Raw genomic sequence first — 18,518 nt, 5'->3', positions numbered from 1 at the left:
CTGCCTCAGGCTCTGCCCCAAGGGGAAGTGGGCCACATTTGGGTTGGGTTCACGTGACTCATTCTGAATGATGGGCCAGAACCACACCTGCTCAATGGGTGGGCTGAGACTCGATGGACGGGGACATTTCAGAGTGAGTGGCCACCCCCTTGCACTCTCTTATCCAGCCCTGGCTACCCTGGTAGCCACAGAGATAACTCAGACACAAGATAGCTTCGCTGACCCGCAATAGATTCTTGAAGAATCTGCCAGGAGGTGCGCTTCATGCAACAACGGGATGATCATTTCTTACAGAGGCATGGATTTGAAATTTGGAGGCTATTTCATTATTAGCAAATGCACCAAGGATGATGACGGCCAGGTTTCTCCGTGTTGGAGGAAGAAGTTACAAATAAGGACAGGAAAAAGGCTAGAATGAACTTGGAGGGGTTAGACTGGAAGTCTAAATGTTTGCAATTTCTCTGTCTGGATTCATGAAGTTCTTTTTTTTTTTTTTTTCTGTTACGGGGCATTTTAGGAGCTATGCAGTTCAATGGTGCCCTCTTCTGCCACTGCAATAAATGTACTTACTTCAGTGGGGGTTTTTTTGTTTTGTTAGTGGAGGGAACAGGTTGAGAAACCACCAATTTACCGGTTTTCTTTTGTCTTGACACACGTGTGGCTTCCCCACAGCTCCTGCCAACCCCTGAGGGTTTCTCTGGCCACAGAATTGTGCTCAGTTCTCAAAAAAGCCAGGCAGGGAGCTGATACTCCTGGGGACAGCCCTTGGCTGGCAGAAACGGGTGGACCCGTGCCCCCAGCTCTTGCTCCTGGGCAGGGACAACTCCTGAGGCAGAGAGGCTCCCAGAGGCCTGTCCCAGCAGAACGGAGGTCCGGGTGCTCTGTGGTCCTGCCCCTGTCCTTCCTTTTCCCCCTTTCTGTAAAGTGGAGGTCATATTATCTACTCCAGGGTGGGAAGATTAAATGAAGTCATGTATAAAGTAGTTAGAAAGGTGCCCAACTATCACAGGCATTAAACAAGCCAACATTTATGATTCAGCTGCAACTCCCAAAAGCAGTCCAGGAATCACCATAAATGATGCCACCGATAAGCCAAGAAAAGCAGACAGTGGAAGTCAGAGGGGCTGGGGGCTCCAGGAAGATTGGGGGCTCTGCCCGCCCCCCTATAACCCTTTGTGGAGGTGACATAACTAGCTTCATTTTCCTTGTAATTTCCATGGATTTCACCAAGAACATTCCACATGCAGCCGTGCCACGAGGGACCACCTCTCCTGGCTGCCGACCCCAGACCACACGTGTTGCCTCCCCAGGATTCCTGGAGGGTTCTGTCCATCTCTTCCAGGTCAAAAGCTCTATCCTCTTCCTCTGAGTTTTTCCAGTGGCACGTCACTGCCTGTTGTCTGTTTCTCTTCGGCATCACAGAGTGGGAATAAAAACTGTGGTCCCCAGGAGGTCATGGGCATGCACGACTCCAAGGGGCTCATGGTACAGCAGCGGGGCACCCTGGGCGAGGCTGCCTGGGGGCCTGGGCTCCTGGGGAGGGGCAAGGGGTTGGCTGGCTCTGGTCGCAGCTTGTCCAGGCTGAGTCGGTGCTCTGCCCATTCAGAGGAGGAAAAGATGTAACCAGCAGGACTGAACATTCTCCCAGAGACTTTGACTGTGACAGATCTGGCTTCCAGAACTTCTCCGGTGGAACAGGATCTGGAGGTGGGGAGCAGGGCGTGGGCACCAACAGATTCCGGGGGCCTGTGGAGGTAAGGCTGTGGCAGGCTTTCCCTTGCTCATGTCGACGCAGGGACACAGGCGTGCTGGAACTGCCCATCTCCTCTTCCTAGGGTCTGGGGCTCCCAGACCTGGGCTTTGGCTGTAGGCATAGCCTTGGGAGGGTCCATTCCTGGGGGGAGGGAGGGCCAGAAGCCAGGACTTGGGACCCTCTTGTGCCGGGAGCCATGCTACTCCAGCTGTGTAGTGAAGCTCAGGCTGGAGGAAGACCCCCGCAAAGCAGCGGCCTTCGCAGCCGGCTCCCCCTACCACCCACCTTGATTTTGTTTTTCTCCATTATACTGTTGGTTTTGTTTTTTGCTTGCATTATTGCCAAGAGCTAAGCTAACCTTTGCTGAGCAGCATGGAAAGGAGGAGAACATAAACTTCCCAAAAGCTTCTCAGGACGGTGCTCCTGGAGAATGGAACACGCAGGGGCCAAATGGCGATCTTGGCATAAAGTACTGAAACCTGCTGTTAGTTAGTCAAACATTGACCACCCCACTTCCACTGAGAATGCCCCCCTTGTTTACAATGCTAGTGAAACTAGTGATGGGAAGTTTTATAGAAATAGAGTCATGAGAAAATATTAAATAGAATAACCCTGTTGACACTTAATTAATCATCTCATGTTTTCTTCCCTCTACTACTTCTATAGTTTGTTTTTCTTCTTTCCTAATTACGGCCCTTTGCTAGAATTTGTGCCTCATACGTGAAATTACCAAGTACCATAATTTTCCAGGAAGTAAAGATACCTCAAAACAAGTGCTGGGCATAGAAGCCATGGAGCATAAATCTGCAAAGAAGTGAAAAACTAACCTTTTCAAAGAATATTACTTCTCTCTCACTTACCAGCTTTACATCTCCCTGTATGGCCCCGGAAGATGACTGGTTAGCCAGAGACGGGTAAGATTCCTCAAGGGAGGAACAACCTAAGACAGGCACAGTCGCAGGGGGGTCATCAGGTGAGAAATTGGGGATCAACAGAGGTGAGGCTTAGAACCTCACCCCCCCTGTTCTGAGAGAAATCTTCTACACCTGTGGATGTTTTGTTGCCCCTGTTCAGCTTGGATTAAGACCTGGTCTGTAGGCACACACCTGATCATCTACACCTGCCTTCTTACAGTTCTAAATCATGCTTTCTATCTATATCTTGCATTTACCTACTACATTAACATTTTATTAGATTCACATATAAAGTATAAAAATCAAATGAATAATCATAAATTATATTTGACATAATTGTTTATAGTTTAAGGTTTGTAGTTAAAACAGAAACAGTTTCTATGAAATGAATGCCCTTGCATTGTTCACCATGTAAGAACTTGTTTAGTCCCTGCAGTAGTGGAGTCATGGAGACCTGGGTAGCATATGTCAGGGAGATTTTAGTATCCACACAGGAGAGAGAGAAATGTAGATAAGAAGGGGAAATTTAGTTTGCTGCCTACTGTGCCCTATAAAGGGGTATAAGGTGAAAGTATGAGTTTATGATTTTAGATTGATTATAAATTTATTAAAGCCTCTAAGAATATTTTTGTGGGAAAGAATCCTAGCTAACTGTGGCACTAGGTGACCTGTATTACACCCTGAGCTGATAAGACTCCATAGTCGCTGCTACATACTGCACGCTCCTATGGTCACATGCACATCTTAGAAACTGTGTTGCATAGAAACGTAAAACACAATAGAGTCCATGTTGATGGGAAACGTTTTGGTCAAAGAACAGAAAAACAATCACCTGTCTAACGCTTGACCAACCATGAATAGATTAGAAAGTAAAAGAAAGAAAAAAGCTTGCCTATACTTATTAACCAACTGCCTATACTAATTAATCATCAGAAAAATAAAAAATAATCATATCCTTGTGAAAAATGGTATAAATAAAGCTGTCATCAACACTTTGTCGAGAGACCACCTCCATCTGACTCCGTGTCCTGTCTCTCCATACGCTGACTCCATCCTGCACCTTCGGGCATCCCACCCCTAGGCTGGATCTGGACTCCCGCACTCTGGGTTTCCCTGGTCAGCTGCCCACTGGCTCTCCCACCTCTAGTGTAGGGGGAACTGGAGGGGGGGCAAGTCCCGGCCCCCCCAGGGTGCACCCCTTCTCCACGTGTCAGTCTTCCTCATCTTCAAATGGGATTAACCAAGATCTTGACTCTCAGAAACGATGCCCTTGAGGGCCCAGTGCAGGGCACGGAACACAGTAGGTGGTTAATAATTGTTGTTTCTTTTTTTTTCCTTGGCACAGTCCCCAAGATCCCCAGGTCCCAGGGGCTGGAGCATTCAAAGCCAGAGGTGACCATCGGGAACCGCCAGGGTCCTAGGGCCTGGATGGGTCTGCGGGGTCCCATGGCTCTGCTAGGGTCACTGCTCCTCTCTGAACCTCAGTGTCCTCTTCTGTGAAATGAGAACACCGCAGAACGAGGATGATTGTACGTGGTGTTCCCAGCGGGCCAGGCACACAGTGGGCACTAAATTAAGCCAGGCTCTGGGCTGGATTCCTGGGTTCTCCTGGGGCTGAGGGAGGGTTTCAGGCCTGCAGAGGGGGATGGGCCATGTAGGGTGCAGAATCAAGACCGTGACACTAAAGGGTTCGGACAGTGGGCAGACATAGGGTGGAGTGCCCTAGCTGAGTCCCAGCCCTGACCTGCCTCCCCCAACAGCCCACCTTTGCTGCCTCTCGGGAGTGGTTACTTTTTCTCCAGTTCCAAAGGCAACTGGCATGACTCTGTCGCTGCCTACCTGGAAGTGGGGGCCCACCTCTTGTAATCAGAAGTGGTGAGGAGCAGGCATTTGCTGGGACCCAGCCTGGTCTGGGACATGCCTCTGGCCACCGACCAGCTGGAGATGAGATAATCAGAGGGGATTTTCTGGAAGGGAGGCTGCTTAATCCACGTGCAACATCTGGTGGGAGAAGGGTATGAATCCGGGGGTGCCAGGCACCTTGCAAGAAGATACGAACAAGGTCTGAACACATGTGTGAGTGTTTGGGGGCATGCATATGATATAAACAAACCTCAGGGATGGCGAATGTTTAACCACTAGCTCTCTGAGCTGGGGGGAATAAGTCCTGAATGGAAATGTTTGCCAATTTCCCTGGTGTAAACATTCCCGTTACCCACCGTGGCTGATTTCAAGTTATCAGTATAGAATGGACAGAGACAGGGGGTCAGCTCTCAAGGCTTGGTTCTCTCTTTTCCAGGATATTAAACTCTGTCTTGAGTAACTTCACTCAGAGATGCTTAGCCCCTGGGAAACCCAGGGGTGCGTGCGTGAGATGGGAGACCCACTCTGCGCATACGTCTGCAAGCTGGAAGGTGTGTGCTATAGGATACAGACGTGAGGGACACGCTCAGACATCCTGAGCGCCTGTGCGGCTCCAGATCTGGGATACTAGAAGGCAGAAGCTGGGCCTGAAAAAACTTCCTGCCAAGAGACCAGGGACATGCTGAACCCAGGAAGTGGGGGCTCAGAGCTCTTTACTGACCTCCCCTCTCTATCCCCCCAAATTCCTCATCAGTGGACTTCCAAGAATCACTGCTCAACCTGGGTTGGACTCTCACACCTGTGACACGAAGGCACGCGGCACTGGGTGGACGATGGACCCCCATCGTTCAGGTAAATCTCAGGAGAAGGGAAGCTCAGTCGCATCTCGGTGAGGTCCTCAAACCCACATGTGAGCTTTACCTGGGAATCCCCCCGACTTCCTGACTCCTAGACCTAAGAGTTTGGGACTTTCACTGAGTCGGGGAAGGCAGTCTTCTCATACCCACATTCAGACAGGACGGCAGGTGCCCCCGAAGCCACACTCAGAGCTGCAGGAGGAGCTTGCGGACTGGGTGGGTGTTTGTAAATGGAGCGTATGCATAGACCGTCTGATACGGAGTGAGGTCGACAGATGGGGTTGCCATTGAAGAGACTGTTATAGTCACAGATACCAAGAGAGGGGATGCATGACATGTCACGGGGGGTGGGGTGGGGCCCCCAGGGGAAGCACCAGGGTCCATCAGGGGGCAGGGGTGGCGGGTGGCGACTGTGGGCAGGAGCCTTTAGTGTGATTTTCACAGGCCAGGCTTTGCAGCTGCATGACTTCTTGGAGCAAAGAAGATCCCAAGAGCAACAGGGAAGAAGACTGCGCTGAGTTTGGCGGCGACGGCTGGAACGACCCCAGCTGTGATCTTGGCGAGCTCTGGACCTGCACAGAGCCCACTGCCTCCTCCCCCAGGGACTGAAGGCTGGTTTCTGTTCTTGAGCCCAGAAGCTGTGGCCCTGTCGCTGCTGGGTCTGCAGAGCTTCCCCTGCATTCACACCGGGGTCCCTTCTCCTGGTCCGAGGGGCTTGAGATCTTGACAGAAGTTCCAGACTCTTCCCCTTGAGATGCTTCATCTCCCAGGGGCTCAGCTCCGTCTTCTTGTGATGCCTTGAGGTTCCCCCTCGGCTCAGAGGTTGTAGTTCTGGGCACCCTGGTCCTTGGAGCTGAATAAAGCGACCCAGTGGGGGACTTGATCAGGGCGCACGTGTTGCATTGATCTACTCTGTGTTCCTGCCAAGATCACTCAGTTCAGATCGCCCTGTGCTGCTGCCGTGTCCCCTGGAGCTTTATCACATCCATGCATGGCTTCCGTCTGCTCAATGTCTATCTGCCATCACCTGCCCCCCAACAGAGGGCCTCTCTGCTTGCTGGAGCTCCTCCTGAATCAGGCTGCAAGCCCCCGGGAATTAGCGCCCCTGGTCAAGCAATGACGGATGGGAGCCAGCATATAGGCGAGCCAGCCCCCTCCTCCCTCGGTGACATGGTAGACCGAGATCCCCTTCAAGGAAAGACACATCACCCCACTGCTTGGAGGGCTGTGGGCGGACAAGTGTCAGCCCCTTTGGGGACAGACTCAGCCACAGAAAGCCACCTCTCCCAAGGTCATGCCCCTTCCTGGCACAGCTCATGCCGGTGGAGGGGGACAAAGGTCTGGCCCTGTTGGCCCAGCACGGGAATCATTCTGGTGTCAGAGCCCCACTCGGGGTCAGTGGGGGATGTCGTCAGATCTGCCCGGCCCCCGCTTGCTTCCTGTGGTACAATAAACAAGAGATGTGGTCTTTGTCCAAGTGTAAAGCGCTTTTCTGAGTTCTGTGAGCCAGCTTAACAAATTCCAGAACCTTCAATGGGGGTCAGGGGAGCCCCCCCCCAGTTTGGAGTCAGCCAGGCAGAAGTGTGGGCAGCTTCTGATGGGGGATCAGAACTTGTGGGATCTCACACCACCTCCATGGAGAAAGTGTCAGAATCAGAACTGCTGGGTGAATCCTGGGACTTCTGCCTTCTTCCCACACTAGTCCAAACCCTTGTCCCCGTTATTCAAGTCCTCGTACGAACTGGCCCCAGCTGACCCTCCAGCCCCAGACCACTGCTCCTGAATTAGTTTCAGCTTCTCCAAAGAGTCCCCCTCCCCATCTTTGCATCTGCTAATATCATGCTGGGAACACGCTTTCATCCAGCCATCTCCTCTGGAATTATTCTGACTCCTTCTCCAGGCCTCTCCTCCTCCAGGAAGCCCGCCCAGATCCTCCAAGCTGAGTCAGATGTCTCCCGCAGTCCTCATAGGGCCCCGTGCCTCCCACATTCATCACACTGCTTTAAAATCACTGGTCATGTGTTCCCCACCTCTGGCCCCCTGGAAATGGATCCCCTTTCCTTGTTCTGGGCCAGGACTGGAGGTTAGAGGTCTGTGGCCAGCCTCCTGCCTGGGAACTCCCTTCCCTTTTATTGCCACTGCAGCGAATTGTGGGCATAGGACAGGGGTTGGGCAGCCCTCTGGTGGCCTTACTAGGCTGGGCAGCTCCCCAGGGCTTCCCAAGGTGGCTTCAGCTGCACACAGGTAGGAAATAGACTCTCCTCCCTGCCCCTTGTGTTTGTCTTGGCCGCGCCCTACCCGGTAACCCTTCCTTTTTCTGTCGACCCCGTGCATGCCCTGGACAGCCCAGGGCCAATGTTACCTCTCCCCGAAAACCCTCTCGGATTCCCCTGAAACGATTTCATTGTTGCTCCATCTAGAGTCTTTCCAAAGAACATATTCTAATGAGCCTGCACAATCCGTGTGGGGTATTTTTGTTTCCTTCCACTGAGCCCTCACGCCCCCTGTGTCCTGGTGTCCCCCCGAGCCCCGGAAGGAGGGCGTGGGCTCCCAGCAGGTTCCGCCCTGCGGCGAGATCCTGCTGCTCAGTCAGCGGTCAGCGTCTGTTGTCACAAGCTCCATTTCTGATGACAAAGGCAAGACGGGCTTTCCAGGAAGAGGTGTGGGACGCATCCAGTTTGGAAAATAACCTTCCTGGGCTCTGAATTGTCCTCTGAGTAGTGTTTTTTTATTATTATTATTATTAATTTATTATTTTATTTTGGTATCGTTAATGTACAGTTACTTGAACAACATTATGGTTACTAGACCCCCCTATTATCAAGTCCCCCTCACATACCCCATTACAGACACTGTCCATCAGCGTAGTAAGAGGCTACAGAATCACTACTTGTCTTCTCTGTATATACTGCCGTTCCCGTGTCCCCCCCGCCCCTGCTACATTATGGGTGCTAATCATAATGCCCCCTTTTCCCCCTTGTCCTTCCCTACCCACCCATTCTCCCCAGTCCCTTTCCCTTTGGTAACTGTCAGCCTGTTCTTGGGTTCTGTGATTCTGCTGCTGTTTTGTTCCTTCAGGTTTCCTTTGTTCTTATACTCCACATATGAGTTGAAATCATTTGGTACTTGTCTTTCTCCGCCTGGCTTATTTCACCGAGCATAATACCCTCTAGCTCCATCCATGTTGTTGCAAATGGTAGGATTTGTTTTCTTCTTATGGCTGAATAATATTCCATTGTGTATATGTACCACATCTTCTTTATCCATTCATCTACTGATGGACACTTAGGTTGCTTCCATTTCTTGACTATTGTAAATTGTGCTGTAATAAACATAGGGGTGCATTTGTCTTTTTCAAACTGGGCTGCTGCATTCTTAGGGTAAATTCCTAAGAGTGGAATTCCGGGGTCAAATGGTATTTCTATTTTTAGTTTTTTGAGGAACCTCCTTACTGCTTTCCACAATGGTTGAACTAATTTACATTCCCATAAGCAGTGTAGGAGGGTTCCCCTTTCTCCACATCCTCGCCAACATTTGTTGTTGTCTTTTGGATGGTGGCGATCCTTACTGGTATGAGGTGATGTATCATTGTGGCTTTAATTTGCATTTCTCTGATGATTAGCGATGCGGAGCACCTTTTCTCATGCCTGTTGGCCATCTGGATTTCTTCTTGGAGAAGTGTCTGTTCTAGTACCATGCTTTTTAATGTCTTCTTCCTCCCTCCACACCAGAGGCATCCACTCCGGCGTGTGTGATACCTAGTGTGGCTGTGCGTGTGTGTAATGACATAGATGTCATGATGCTGTGAATCTCACAGGGTTTCTGTTCTTCCCTCCTTCCTTTCTGGCTTTATTGAAATAGAGTTCACAAACCATGAAATTCACCCTTCCAAGAATATGACAAACTGCTGGAGTTTACCGTATTCACACAGTTGTGCGCCCATCTCTACCACCAGTGTAAGAAGATTTCATAATCCTTCAAAGAAACTGCAGGCCCCTTAACTGTCTTTCCCGGTTCCCCGTCTCTGCTGGCTGTAGGCAGCCACTAATCTAGTCTCTGCCTCTGAACGTTCTATATAAATGGAGCCGTACACTATGTGGCCAGTTGTGTCCGGTTCCCTTTACTCAGCAGAAAGTTTTCAAGGTTCACCCACCTGGAGGCGTGGATCAGGACCTTCATTTTATGGGCAAATAATATTTCACTGTAGGAACTTACCCACATTTTATTTCTCCACTCACCAGCTGCTGGACATTGGGCTCAGTTCCACTTCCTGGCCATTATGGATCAGTGGCTCTGAATGTTCATGCCCAAGTTTTCGTGGGGACGTACGGTTTCATTTATCTTGGGTACACACCTGGGTGAGGATTTGCTGGGCCAGGGGGTAATTCGGCATTTCACTGTCTGAGCAACTGTCGGACCATTCTCCAAAGAAATGGTGCCTTTTCGGAAAGGCCTTCCTGACCACCCTGCCTAAAATTGCGGCCTCGCATCACACATTACCTCCTTACCGAGCTTGGCCTTTCCCCCTCTCCCTGGTGGGATGCTCTAATATAGCGTCTGTATTTATTGCTCTAGGGCATGATTGCACACGGCACGTATTTTTTCCTTTGCTTATTGTCCTCCCTTCCACAGGACTGGACTCTCCATTAAAAACAGGAGTTTTTGCCAATCTTGTCCCTTGCTGAATCTCAGAGCCTAGAAAAGTGCCTGGTATACAGCAGCTCACACACCCCAAGAGCAGGTGTCCCCGAAACCTAGGGAGGAGGCTGTGGCCACCTGAATGACATACCCCAGAGAAACCCACACAAGAGGCTGGGTTCCAGGAGGAAGGATCAGAGGGGCAAGTGCGTCACTGGGGAAGATCAGCACCAGATGGGACCTGAGTGGGGAGGAGACTCCTGCTTCTAAGAATTTTGATGTTGACAGAAAAAAAAGTGGATAAAATGAGGTTCCTGTGGCCAGGATTCTCACCTGGCCCTGCTTGACTAGCTCACTGCACACCTGTGGGCGATACATGGCTGTTGACTCTATAAAAAGAGCTCCACCCAGTGCTCTGGGCACAACACAGTGGCAGGGCTGCAAGGCTGCAGGAGAGCAGAGCAGAGGCTGGAGTGGTGGCAGCGCCGAGGACAGAGGCCCAGAGGATGGCTGTGCGGGACAACTGTGCAGAGAGGCCCGAGGACAGCTGTGTGGACAGAGGGGCCCAGAGGATGGCTGTGCAGACAGAGGGACCCAGAGGCAGAGACCGGCTTGCTGCCTGCAGACTCGCGCTGAGTGAACAGGATTCCGATGACTGAACTGCCACCTGGGAATAAAGTTGGGTATAACCCTTTCACCCCAAGAACATTTTGCTGTCATTTTCTTTGGTCACACTGCATCCATAGCGAATTTTCCCAGGGCTGAAACCCATTGGCAAGACAAAAGGCTGTTTCTCCTCTGTCTTGGGAAGTTCTCTGACACACCCACTGCCTTCCTGGGTGCACGGAAGAAAGCGGACCCCTCCCGGCTCACCCCAAACTCTGTTAGTGCTGCACTTGCTTGCGGCCCAGTGTTTACAGTGGTTTCAGTTAACTCTTGCAGAGTGACAGGCCATCCGACAAGCTGCTGGCTTACAACAACAGTGGCTTGTAATTTGTCACAATCCCACAGGTGGACCATGAGTACAGCAAGCTGGCTGTTGCTGACCGGCCAGGCCATGAAGCCGCCTACCTTGGCCCAGGGGTAGAAAATTGCTGTGATGTTTATGGAACATTCCATGAGGACCAGTCTATGCACCTGGTTGGAGCGATTCCTCGGATAAAATTCTCTGCACGCCTCCAGGCACCCGACCCTGCTTTCCTGCCTCAACAAATCAAGAAGCTGCATTTATCAAGAGCTTGGCCCTTCCGTCTGAGTTTTGTGTACCCACTTTTGACGTCCCTTCTGTCCCTTCCTCATCTGTTTTCTCTTTGCTTTCCTTTTATTTATTTATTTTTAAACTCTCTTTGTCTCTTCATCTGATTTTCTGATGTACCGTCCCTCTCATTATTCCCTGGAATGAGGCGGGAAGATGGGCATCAAGTACACTTTTTTTTTTTTTTTTTTTTTTAATAATTATTTTTTATTGAAGGGTAGTTGACACACAGTATTACATTACATGAGTTTCAAGTGTACAACACAGTGGTAGAACATTTATATACATAATTCTAGGTTCCAGCTATCACCCTACCAGGCTGTTACAATATCTTGACTATATTCCTTATGCTATACATTACATCCCGGTTACTAATTTATTTTACCATTGGAAGTCTGTCCTTTTTTTTTTTTTTTTTTTTTTTGTGAGGGCATCTCTCATATTTATTGATCAAATGGTTGTTAACGACAATAAAATTCTGTATAGGGGAGTCAATGCTCAATGCACAATCATTATTCCACCCCAAGCCTAATTTTTGTCAGTCTCCAATCTTCTGAGGCATAACAAACAAGTTTTTACATGTAGAACAAATTCTTACATAATGAATAAGTTACATAGTGAACAGTACAAGGGCAGTCATCACAGAAACTTTCGGTTTTGCTCATGCATTATGAACTATAAACAGTCAGTTCAAATATGAATACTCATTTGGTTTTTATACTTGATTTATATGTGGATACCACATTTCTCTCTTTATTATTATTATTTTTAATAAAATGCTGAAGTGGTAGGTAGATACAAGATAAAGGTAGAAAACATAGTTTAGTGTTGTAAGAGAGCACATGTAGATGATCAGGTGTGTGCCTGTAGACTATGTGTTAATCCAAGCTAGACCAGGGCAATAAAACATCCACGTATGCAGAAGATTTCTCTCAGAACGGGGGGGTGAGGTTCTAAGCCTCACCTCTGTTGATCCCCAATTTCTCACCTGATGGCCCCCCTGCGACTGTGCCTGTCTTAGGTTGTTCCTCCCTTGAGGAATCTTACCCGTCTCTGGCTAACCAGTCATCTTCCGGGGCCATACAGGGAAATGTGAAGTTGGTAAGTGAGAGAGAAGCCTTATTGTTTGAAAAAGTTAGCTTTTTACTTCTTTGCATATTTATGCTCTGTGGCTTCTATGCCCAGCATTTGTCTTGAGGTATCTTTACCACTTGGAAGAATTATGATACTCGGTAAATTTGATATGAGGCACGAATTCTATTTAAGGGTTGTAATTAGGAGGGAAGAAGAAAAGCTATAGAAGTAGCAGGCGGAAGAAAACATGGGAAGATTGATTATTTCTTTGATATATCTTCTTGTAGAGTAACTTCAGCATGTATAGGTTTTAAACTACTAATTAAATTGTGCACACACATTAACATAATAGGAGTATAGTTACATAACCAAAGCATACCTGTAATTACCAGCCATCTGCAGTGAAACCAAGAAAACCAGTTAGGCACCTTAGGCATTTGTGAAAACTTATCTATGATATGGTGGATATTGTCCAAATGAACTTGAACAGTCTGAGAGAAATCAGACAAATTAAAACAACCCATTCCTGGGGACTGTTCACATTCCATATGTTCTTTTAACAATAAATAGTTTGTAGTTGTAAGACTTTGGAGCGCTACAATTTGCACTTCTCCAAATTCTTGGTTGAGTTCCAACAGTATAGATCCAGTCCAATTTTGTTGTTTTACTGTATGCACAGGCCAGCTTAGATATCTCCTTCCTCATTCCCATGGCAGGTCCAGGAACTGGTGGGATGAGTGCATCTACAGCTGTAGCAGTGCGTGGATCTTTGTTGGGGTTTTTTGATGATCATCTTCTGGCATGAGTCTTCCAGAGGGTGCAGATGTTGGAAGTTCTTTTTCATATCGTATCTTAGTTCATTTTCGGGGTAGCCCAATTAGGCTTTGATCCTCTGTATAAACACAAACAGACCCTTTGCCTACACTTTTATATGCCCTTTATACCCTTGTGTAGAACTCGTTGGAGGTTACCACACAGGAACTGCCCTTTTTTTTTTTTTTTTTTTGCTATCACTAATCTACACTTACATGACGAATATTATGTTCACTAGGCTCTCCCCTATACCAGGTCTCCCCTATAAACCCCTTTACAGTCACTGTCCATCAGCATAGCAAAATGTTGTAGAATCACTACTTGCCTTCTCTGTGTTGTACAGCCCTCCCTTTTCTCCTACCCCCCCATGCATGTTAATCTTAATACCCCCCTACTTCTCCCCCCCTTATCCCTCCCTACCCACCCATCCTCCCCAGTCAAGTACACTTTTTAAATAAGATGCAGAGAATGTTTGTTACTTCCGAGGGTTGCTGGGAGGATTCGGAAAGGTGTGGCATGTTTAAATACCTCCACGAGGGGCTGGCGTGGAGGCAGTCATTGATAACAACGTAACCCTGCTTTTCCGCCAGGTGGCTACTTGGGGCCACTGCCCCGGGGTGCAAGCCTTTTATCCCAACTGGTTTTGGCTTCCTTTCATTTTTTCATTTGGTGGACTCACAGCTTCTTCACATGTGATATCAGGGCTCCTGCTCTGCATCGTTGACATGGGGGATGTCCTGTGCACTGCAGGCTGTTCAGATGCATGCTTGCTCTCTGGGCACTAGCAGCCCCCCTCCCAAACTGTGACGACCACAGGTGTCTCCAGACATTGCCCAGTGTCCCCCACGTTGAGAACCACTATGCTATAAAACCTACCTTTTTATTATGTTTGCTATTTGCTGTCTGTCTCTCTCTACCCACGGCTAAAAATGTTTGCCCCAGGAAGGGAGGGATTTGCTTATTTCAGGCACTGGTGTACGCCAGTTCCTAGAATGATGCCCGACACACAGTAGGTGTCCAATATTTGTTGGAAGGATGAACGACCCATCTAGTGGGGTTTGTGCGTGGGGATGGAGCCCGGCCTTGACATTCAAAACCTCTTGCCTTTATTACAGCATCCCTGGAATGGAGGCCCTGCCACTGCCCACCTTTGCACAGCAGAGAAAAACAGAAGCTTCTAGAAACTACATACATACACCCCCACCCAATAAGAGTCCAGGACCTTAGCTGACCACCACCCCCAACAAACACCTGTGTTCTCCCTTCTGCCTGAGGATTGAAGGTCAGGGTCACTCCCGGCCTCCGGCAGGCACCTGCAAGGGAGTTAAGGAGAGAAGCTGAGCTGGCAGCGGGTTCAGGTCCGAGGGGCATTCTCAGGAACCTGCAGGGGGGGCCAGAACTTGGGTGGGTTCAGCCAGTCCCTCTCAGCAGGAAGCGCAGCCCCAGACCTGTAAGAGATGAGCAGAGTCCCCAGGTGATGCCTCCAGCACCAGCCTGGAGATGTGGCTGCAGAGACCAGTCCACGGAGGCTAGCACTGAGTGTGTGTGACACTCACACACTACCCCCACCCTACCCCAATCCCACTGCACCCATACCCCTAGCCCAGCCCAGCAAGGGCCCAGCTCTATGATTGGTCAGCAGGTCCCTGGAACCAGGAATCCAGACTCAGAGAAGCTGGGAAGGAAGGAAGAGAAAAGTGGGTGGGGCTGGATAAGGGAAAGGGTTGCATTTCTATCCGGGCCCAGGGCTGGGTGCCTGCTCACCATGGACACTGAGGAGTACGGCAAATGGGACGATATGTTTGACGGGGTCCACGGAGGTATGAACAATGGGGCTGCCTTGCTAGCCCCCTTGGGTTCCTCTCTGGCTAGGGGTTTGGGGTCCTGCGGGGGAAAGGAGGGGAAAATCCAAGAGCGGGGTTCAAGTAGTGGGTGCAGGAGAGACACCACAGGCTGTAGAACCAACTAGACTGGGATTCACATTCCACCTCTGCCACTTAGGGGCGTGTAACCATAGGCAAATTGCTTAACCTCTCTGAGTCTGTTTCCTGGAAGGAATCCAAGCGTCCAGGGCTCTGGCGCTGGGGCCCAGGGGTCCAGGATGAGCCTGTTGTAGGAGTCGCTCTGTGTTGTCCCAGGGCACTGGGGACGCTGGGGGCGGAGACCCCTCTTCCTGGTCCTGGCTGGTGTGGTGAGCGCGGTCCTGTGGGCCCTCGTTCTGAGTGTCCTATTTTCCAAGGGTGAGTGAGTGGGTAGTGAGGGGAGGTTGTGGGGGACCCCCCTGGGGACATAGGCGTTCCCTCAGCCCCGGGGAGGACCAGCTGAATCCTGGACCCCTCGCTAGGTCTGAGCGTGAGCATGTGTAAACAGCTTGTGTACTCGGGGCTGTGTGCACTCACATGTGCGTGCAATCCCTGTGCGTTTGTCTCCCCTCCGCGTGTGTGCACGTCCTGTGTGCTGTAAGTCTGCCCGTCCCTTCTGTGCATCCCAAGACGGGGTCCCTGCACCCCCTCTTGAGAGTTTCCTAGTCCCCGAGCGGCCCCTTCAGGATTCCCCTCTCCACAGCCACCACCGAGCGCGGGGCGCTGCTAGACCGCCAGGACCAGCTGAGGACAAACGGTGCGCGCAGAACGGCGGCTCCTGGGCCCCCGGGGTGTGCGGGAAGGGATCGTCTGGGACCCTGGAGACGGGGTAGGGGGTGGGTAGGGACATCACACTCCCCGGGCTGGCCCCGGCCTGGGGAAGGATGTCCTGTGAGTGCCCGAGGGTGACCTGGCGTGCGTGGGGGTGGGGCGCGGGGGCATTGTTCCAGCCTCGAAGCAGACAGCGGCGCTGGGGGCCTTGAAGGAAGAGGTCCGTGCCTGCAACAGCTGCTGTGAGACGCGCGGGCTGGGGGCGCGGGGCCGCGGTGGGAGGCGGTGACCGGGGGTGGGGCTTGCGGCGGGCGGGGGCGGCCCCGGCAGGCCTCAGGCTCCCGATCCCACCCCTGTCCTCTTCCCACCTTCCCAGGCTTGGGGACGCAGGCGCAGCTGCAGGCCGCGCGCGCCCAGCTTGCGGAGGCGCAGACGAGGCTCATCGAGCAGCAGGGCGCCCTCAGGGCACTCGGAGACCGCGGTGAGGGCGGGGTTTCGCCGCCACCCCTGATCCCTCACCGCGCTGTCCCGCGTGACCCACATCCCGGCCCCTCCGTGACCCCCGAGGTTCTGACCTCTGTTCCCGATCCTATCTCCCATCCTCACCTTGACCGCTGGACTCTGACCTTGACTACAGCTCCCCATCCCAACCACAGCTGGACCCTGCCCAGCTCTGGAGCCCTCGACCCTGAGGTCACTCTTGCACGGGACTGACCACGCACATGGATGCCCACCTTTACCTAATCATGACCTGCTCCTGACCCTGACCCCGGCTCTAATCTGGACTCCCCTGACCTCGCAGTGACCCAGGGCTTGGCTGAAGCGGGCAGGGACCGCGAGAACATCCGCAGTGAGCTGCTCCGGACGCTGGAGGCCGCGCGGCTGGGGAACAGTGAGCAGGACGGAGGGGCGGCGGGGACGGGGTACCCTGCGCGAGACCCTCGCGGTGCCCTTATTCGCCGGGCCCGGTGCTTTGACACCGACCACATCTCTTGTGGCTCCGCCCCTGGGCCCGGGGGTCCGCCCCCCAGCCTCTCCACCGCTGCGCCGCTCCACCGGGGAGCAATCCGCCTGTTACTCTCGCCACCCCGCAGGCTCCTGTGAGCAGTGCCCCACGCTGTGGCTGCCCTTCCAGGGCTCCTGCTACCTTTTCTCCAAGACACAGGCCACATGGGACGCGGCGCAGCAGAGCTGCGCGGGCGCGGGCGCGCACCTCGTGATTGTAGGGAACCTGGATGAGCAGGTGCGCAGCCCGGAGGCGGGGGCGTGGCCCGGGAGGTAGGCGGGACGGAAGGCGGGCCCGCAGGCTCAGTGGCCCCTCCCCCCCCAGGGCTTCCTCAGTCAGCACACGCGTGGCCACGGTTACTGGCTGGGCCTGAGGGCCGTGCGCCGCGGGCGTGGGGTCCAGGGCTACCAGTGGGTGGACGGAGTCACCCTCAGCTTCAGGTAAGGGAAGGGACCTGGGGAGGAGGACAGGTCAGAGCCGAGGGGAAACGCTTTGGCCCCATCTCACGCCCTCGGTTGGGATGCGTAGACCCCAGGAATTGGCTGAGGGCTCAACTCTGGGGGTTGGCAACTTATACCCAGGTGCATGCTCAACGTGGACCCTCAGGGTGACTAGGTTAGACCCATGCAATAAACAGGCTAGCCCTTAAGGGCGGGGACCTCAGGCCACTCTCAGCCTAGACGCCCGGCCACACCTGCACCACACCGCTGCAGCCACTGGAACCTGGGGGAGCCCAATGACTCTCAGGGGCAGGAGGACTGCATCATGATGCTACATACGGGAATGTGGAACGATGCGCCGTGCAGAAACGAGAGGGATAATTGGATTTGTGAGAAGAGGCGCCGCTGCTGACCCCGCCCAGTGCCCCGAGCTACTCCCACCGGCACACGTCCTATAGCCTGAGTGGCTCGCCGTCCTGGCCCCGCCCCGCCCGCCCCTCTAGTACCGAGAACCAACCCGCCCAACCCAGCCTGGTCGCAGCCCCTGCGCCCGGGGACCTCTGCTCCCGCCTCATCGCAAACCCTTCCCACGCGAGCATCAAGTATCGTCCACCGCCTCCAAAATCCCGGCTCCTGGACACTGATTTGACCGCACCTCCCTCCCTAGCCAAAGTCAGGCGACTCAAGAAATGAAGCTGTTTGGTTTTCTTGCATTTTCCTCCAGATTGGGAGGCCTCAAAGATAGGAGTTTTGTGAGCTGTTTTGGCCGCCCTAGGAAGCATCAATAAATGTTTGAGAAATGAGTCTTGGCTCCTGGTTAGCTGTTCTCAGATTTATCCCTGAGACCCTGATATGATCCTTGGGAGTGACCCCAATTTCTCCAAGTGACCTCCTATCTCTGTGACACCCCCCTCCCCAAATCCAGTGAGTAACCTGCAGTGGCTGTAGGTACTGGAGACACAGGAATGAGCCAGACTGTCTTTACCCCACTTTACCTGCCATCCTGGTGTAGCTGGGCAGTAAGTTCAACGGAAGATTGCAGGAAAGAGTGACCCTTGGGGAAAGGATCTGTGCTGACATACTGCAGTGGTGGCCCCTTGCCCTGAGGACACTGTCATTCTATTGTGGAGATTAAGGCAGCCTGAGACAGGTGAGAAAGGGGCTGCTGGGATCTGATGGGCAGGTCCCTTCTGTCTCCTGTACCTAGGTTCTGTGTCCACTAGGAAGGGTGATCAGGAAATACATCCCAGAGAAGATAGCCTTCCCCGTGGG

General features: G+C 52.1%; 1 protein-coding gene across 1 annotated transcript; it reads left to right on the top strand.

Moving 5' to 3' along the window:
- Positions 1-14,882: 14,882 nt before the first annotated feature.
- CLEC4G (C-type lectin domain family 4 member G) lies at positions 14,883-18,049 on the top strand. The gene is made up of 9 exons (XM_036890831.2): positions 14,883-14,987; positions 15,306-15,407; positions 15,733-15,786; positions 15,980-16,042; positions 16,177-16,281; positions 16,603-16,692; positions 16,895-17,043; positions 17,131-17,246; positions 17,520-18,049. The coding sequence occupies exons 1-9, from the start codon at positions 14,933-14,935 to the stop codon at positions 17,656-17,658; spliced, it is 873 nt and encodes a 290-aa protein (XP_036746726.2). The 5' UTR covers positions 14,883-14,932; the 3' UTR covers positions 17,659-18,049.
- The last annotated feature ends 469 nt before the right edge of the window (positions 18,050-18,518 follow it).

Source organism: Manis pentadactyla, chromosome 12 (assembly GCF_030020395.1).
Source record: "Manis pentadactyla isolate mManPen7 chromosome 12, mManPen7.hap1, whole genome shotgun sequence".
NCBI classification, from domain to species: Eukaryota; Metazoa; Chordata; class Mammalia; order Pholidota; family Manidae; genus Manis; species Manis pentadactyla.
Note: the sequence above shows the minus strand (reverse complement) of the source record. Positions and strands in the feature narration are given on the sequence as shown.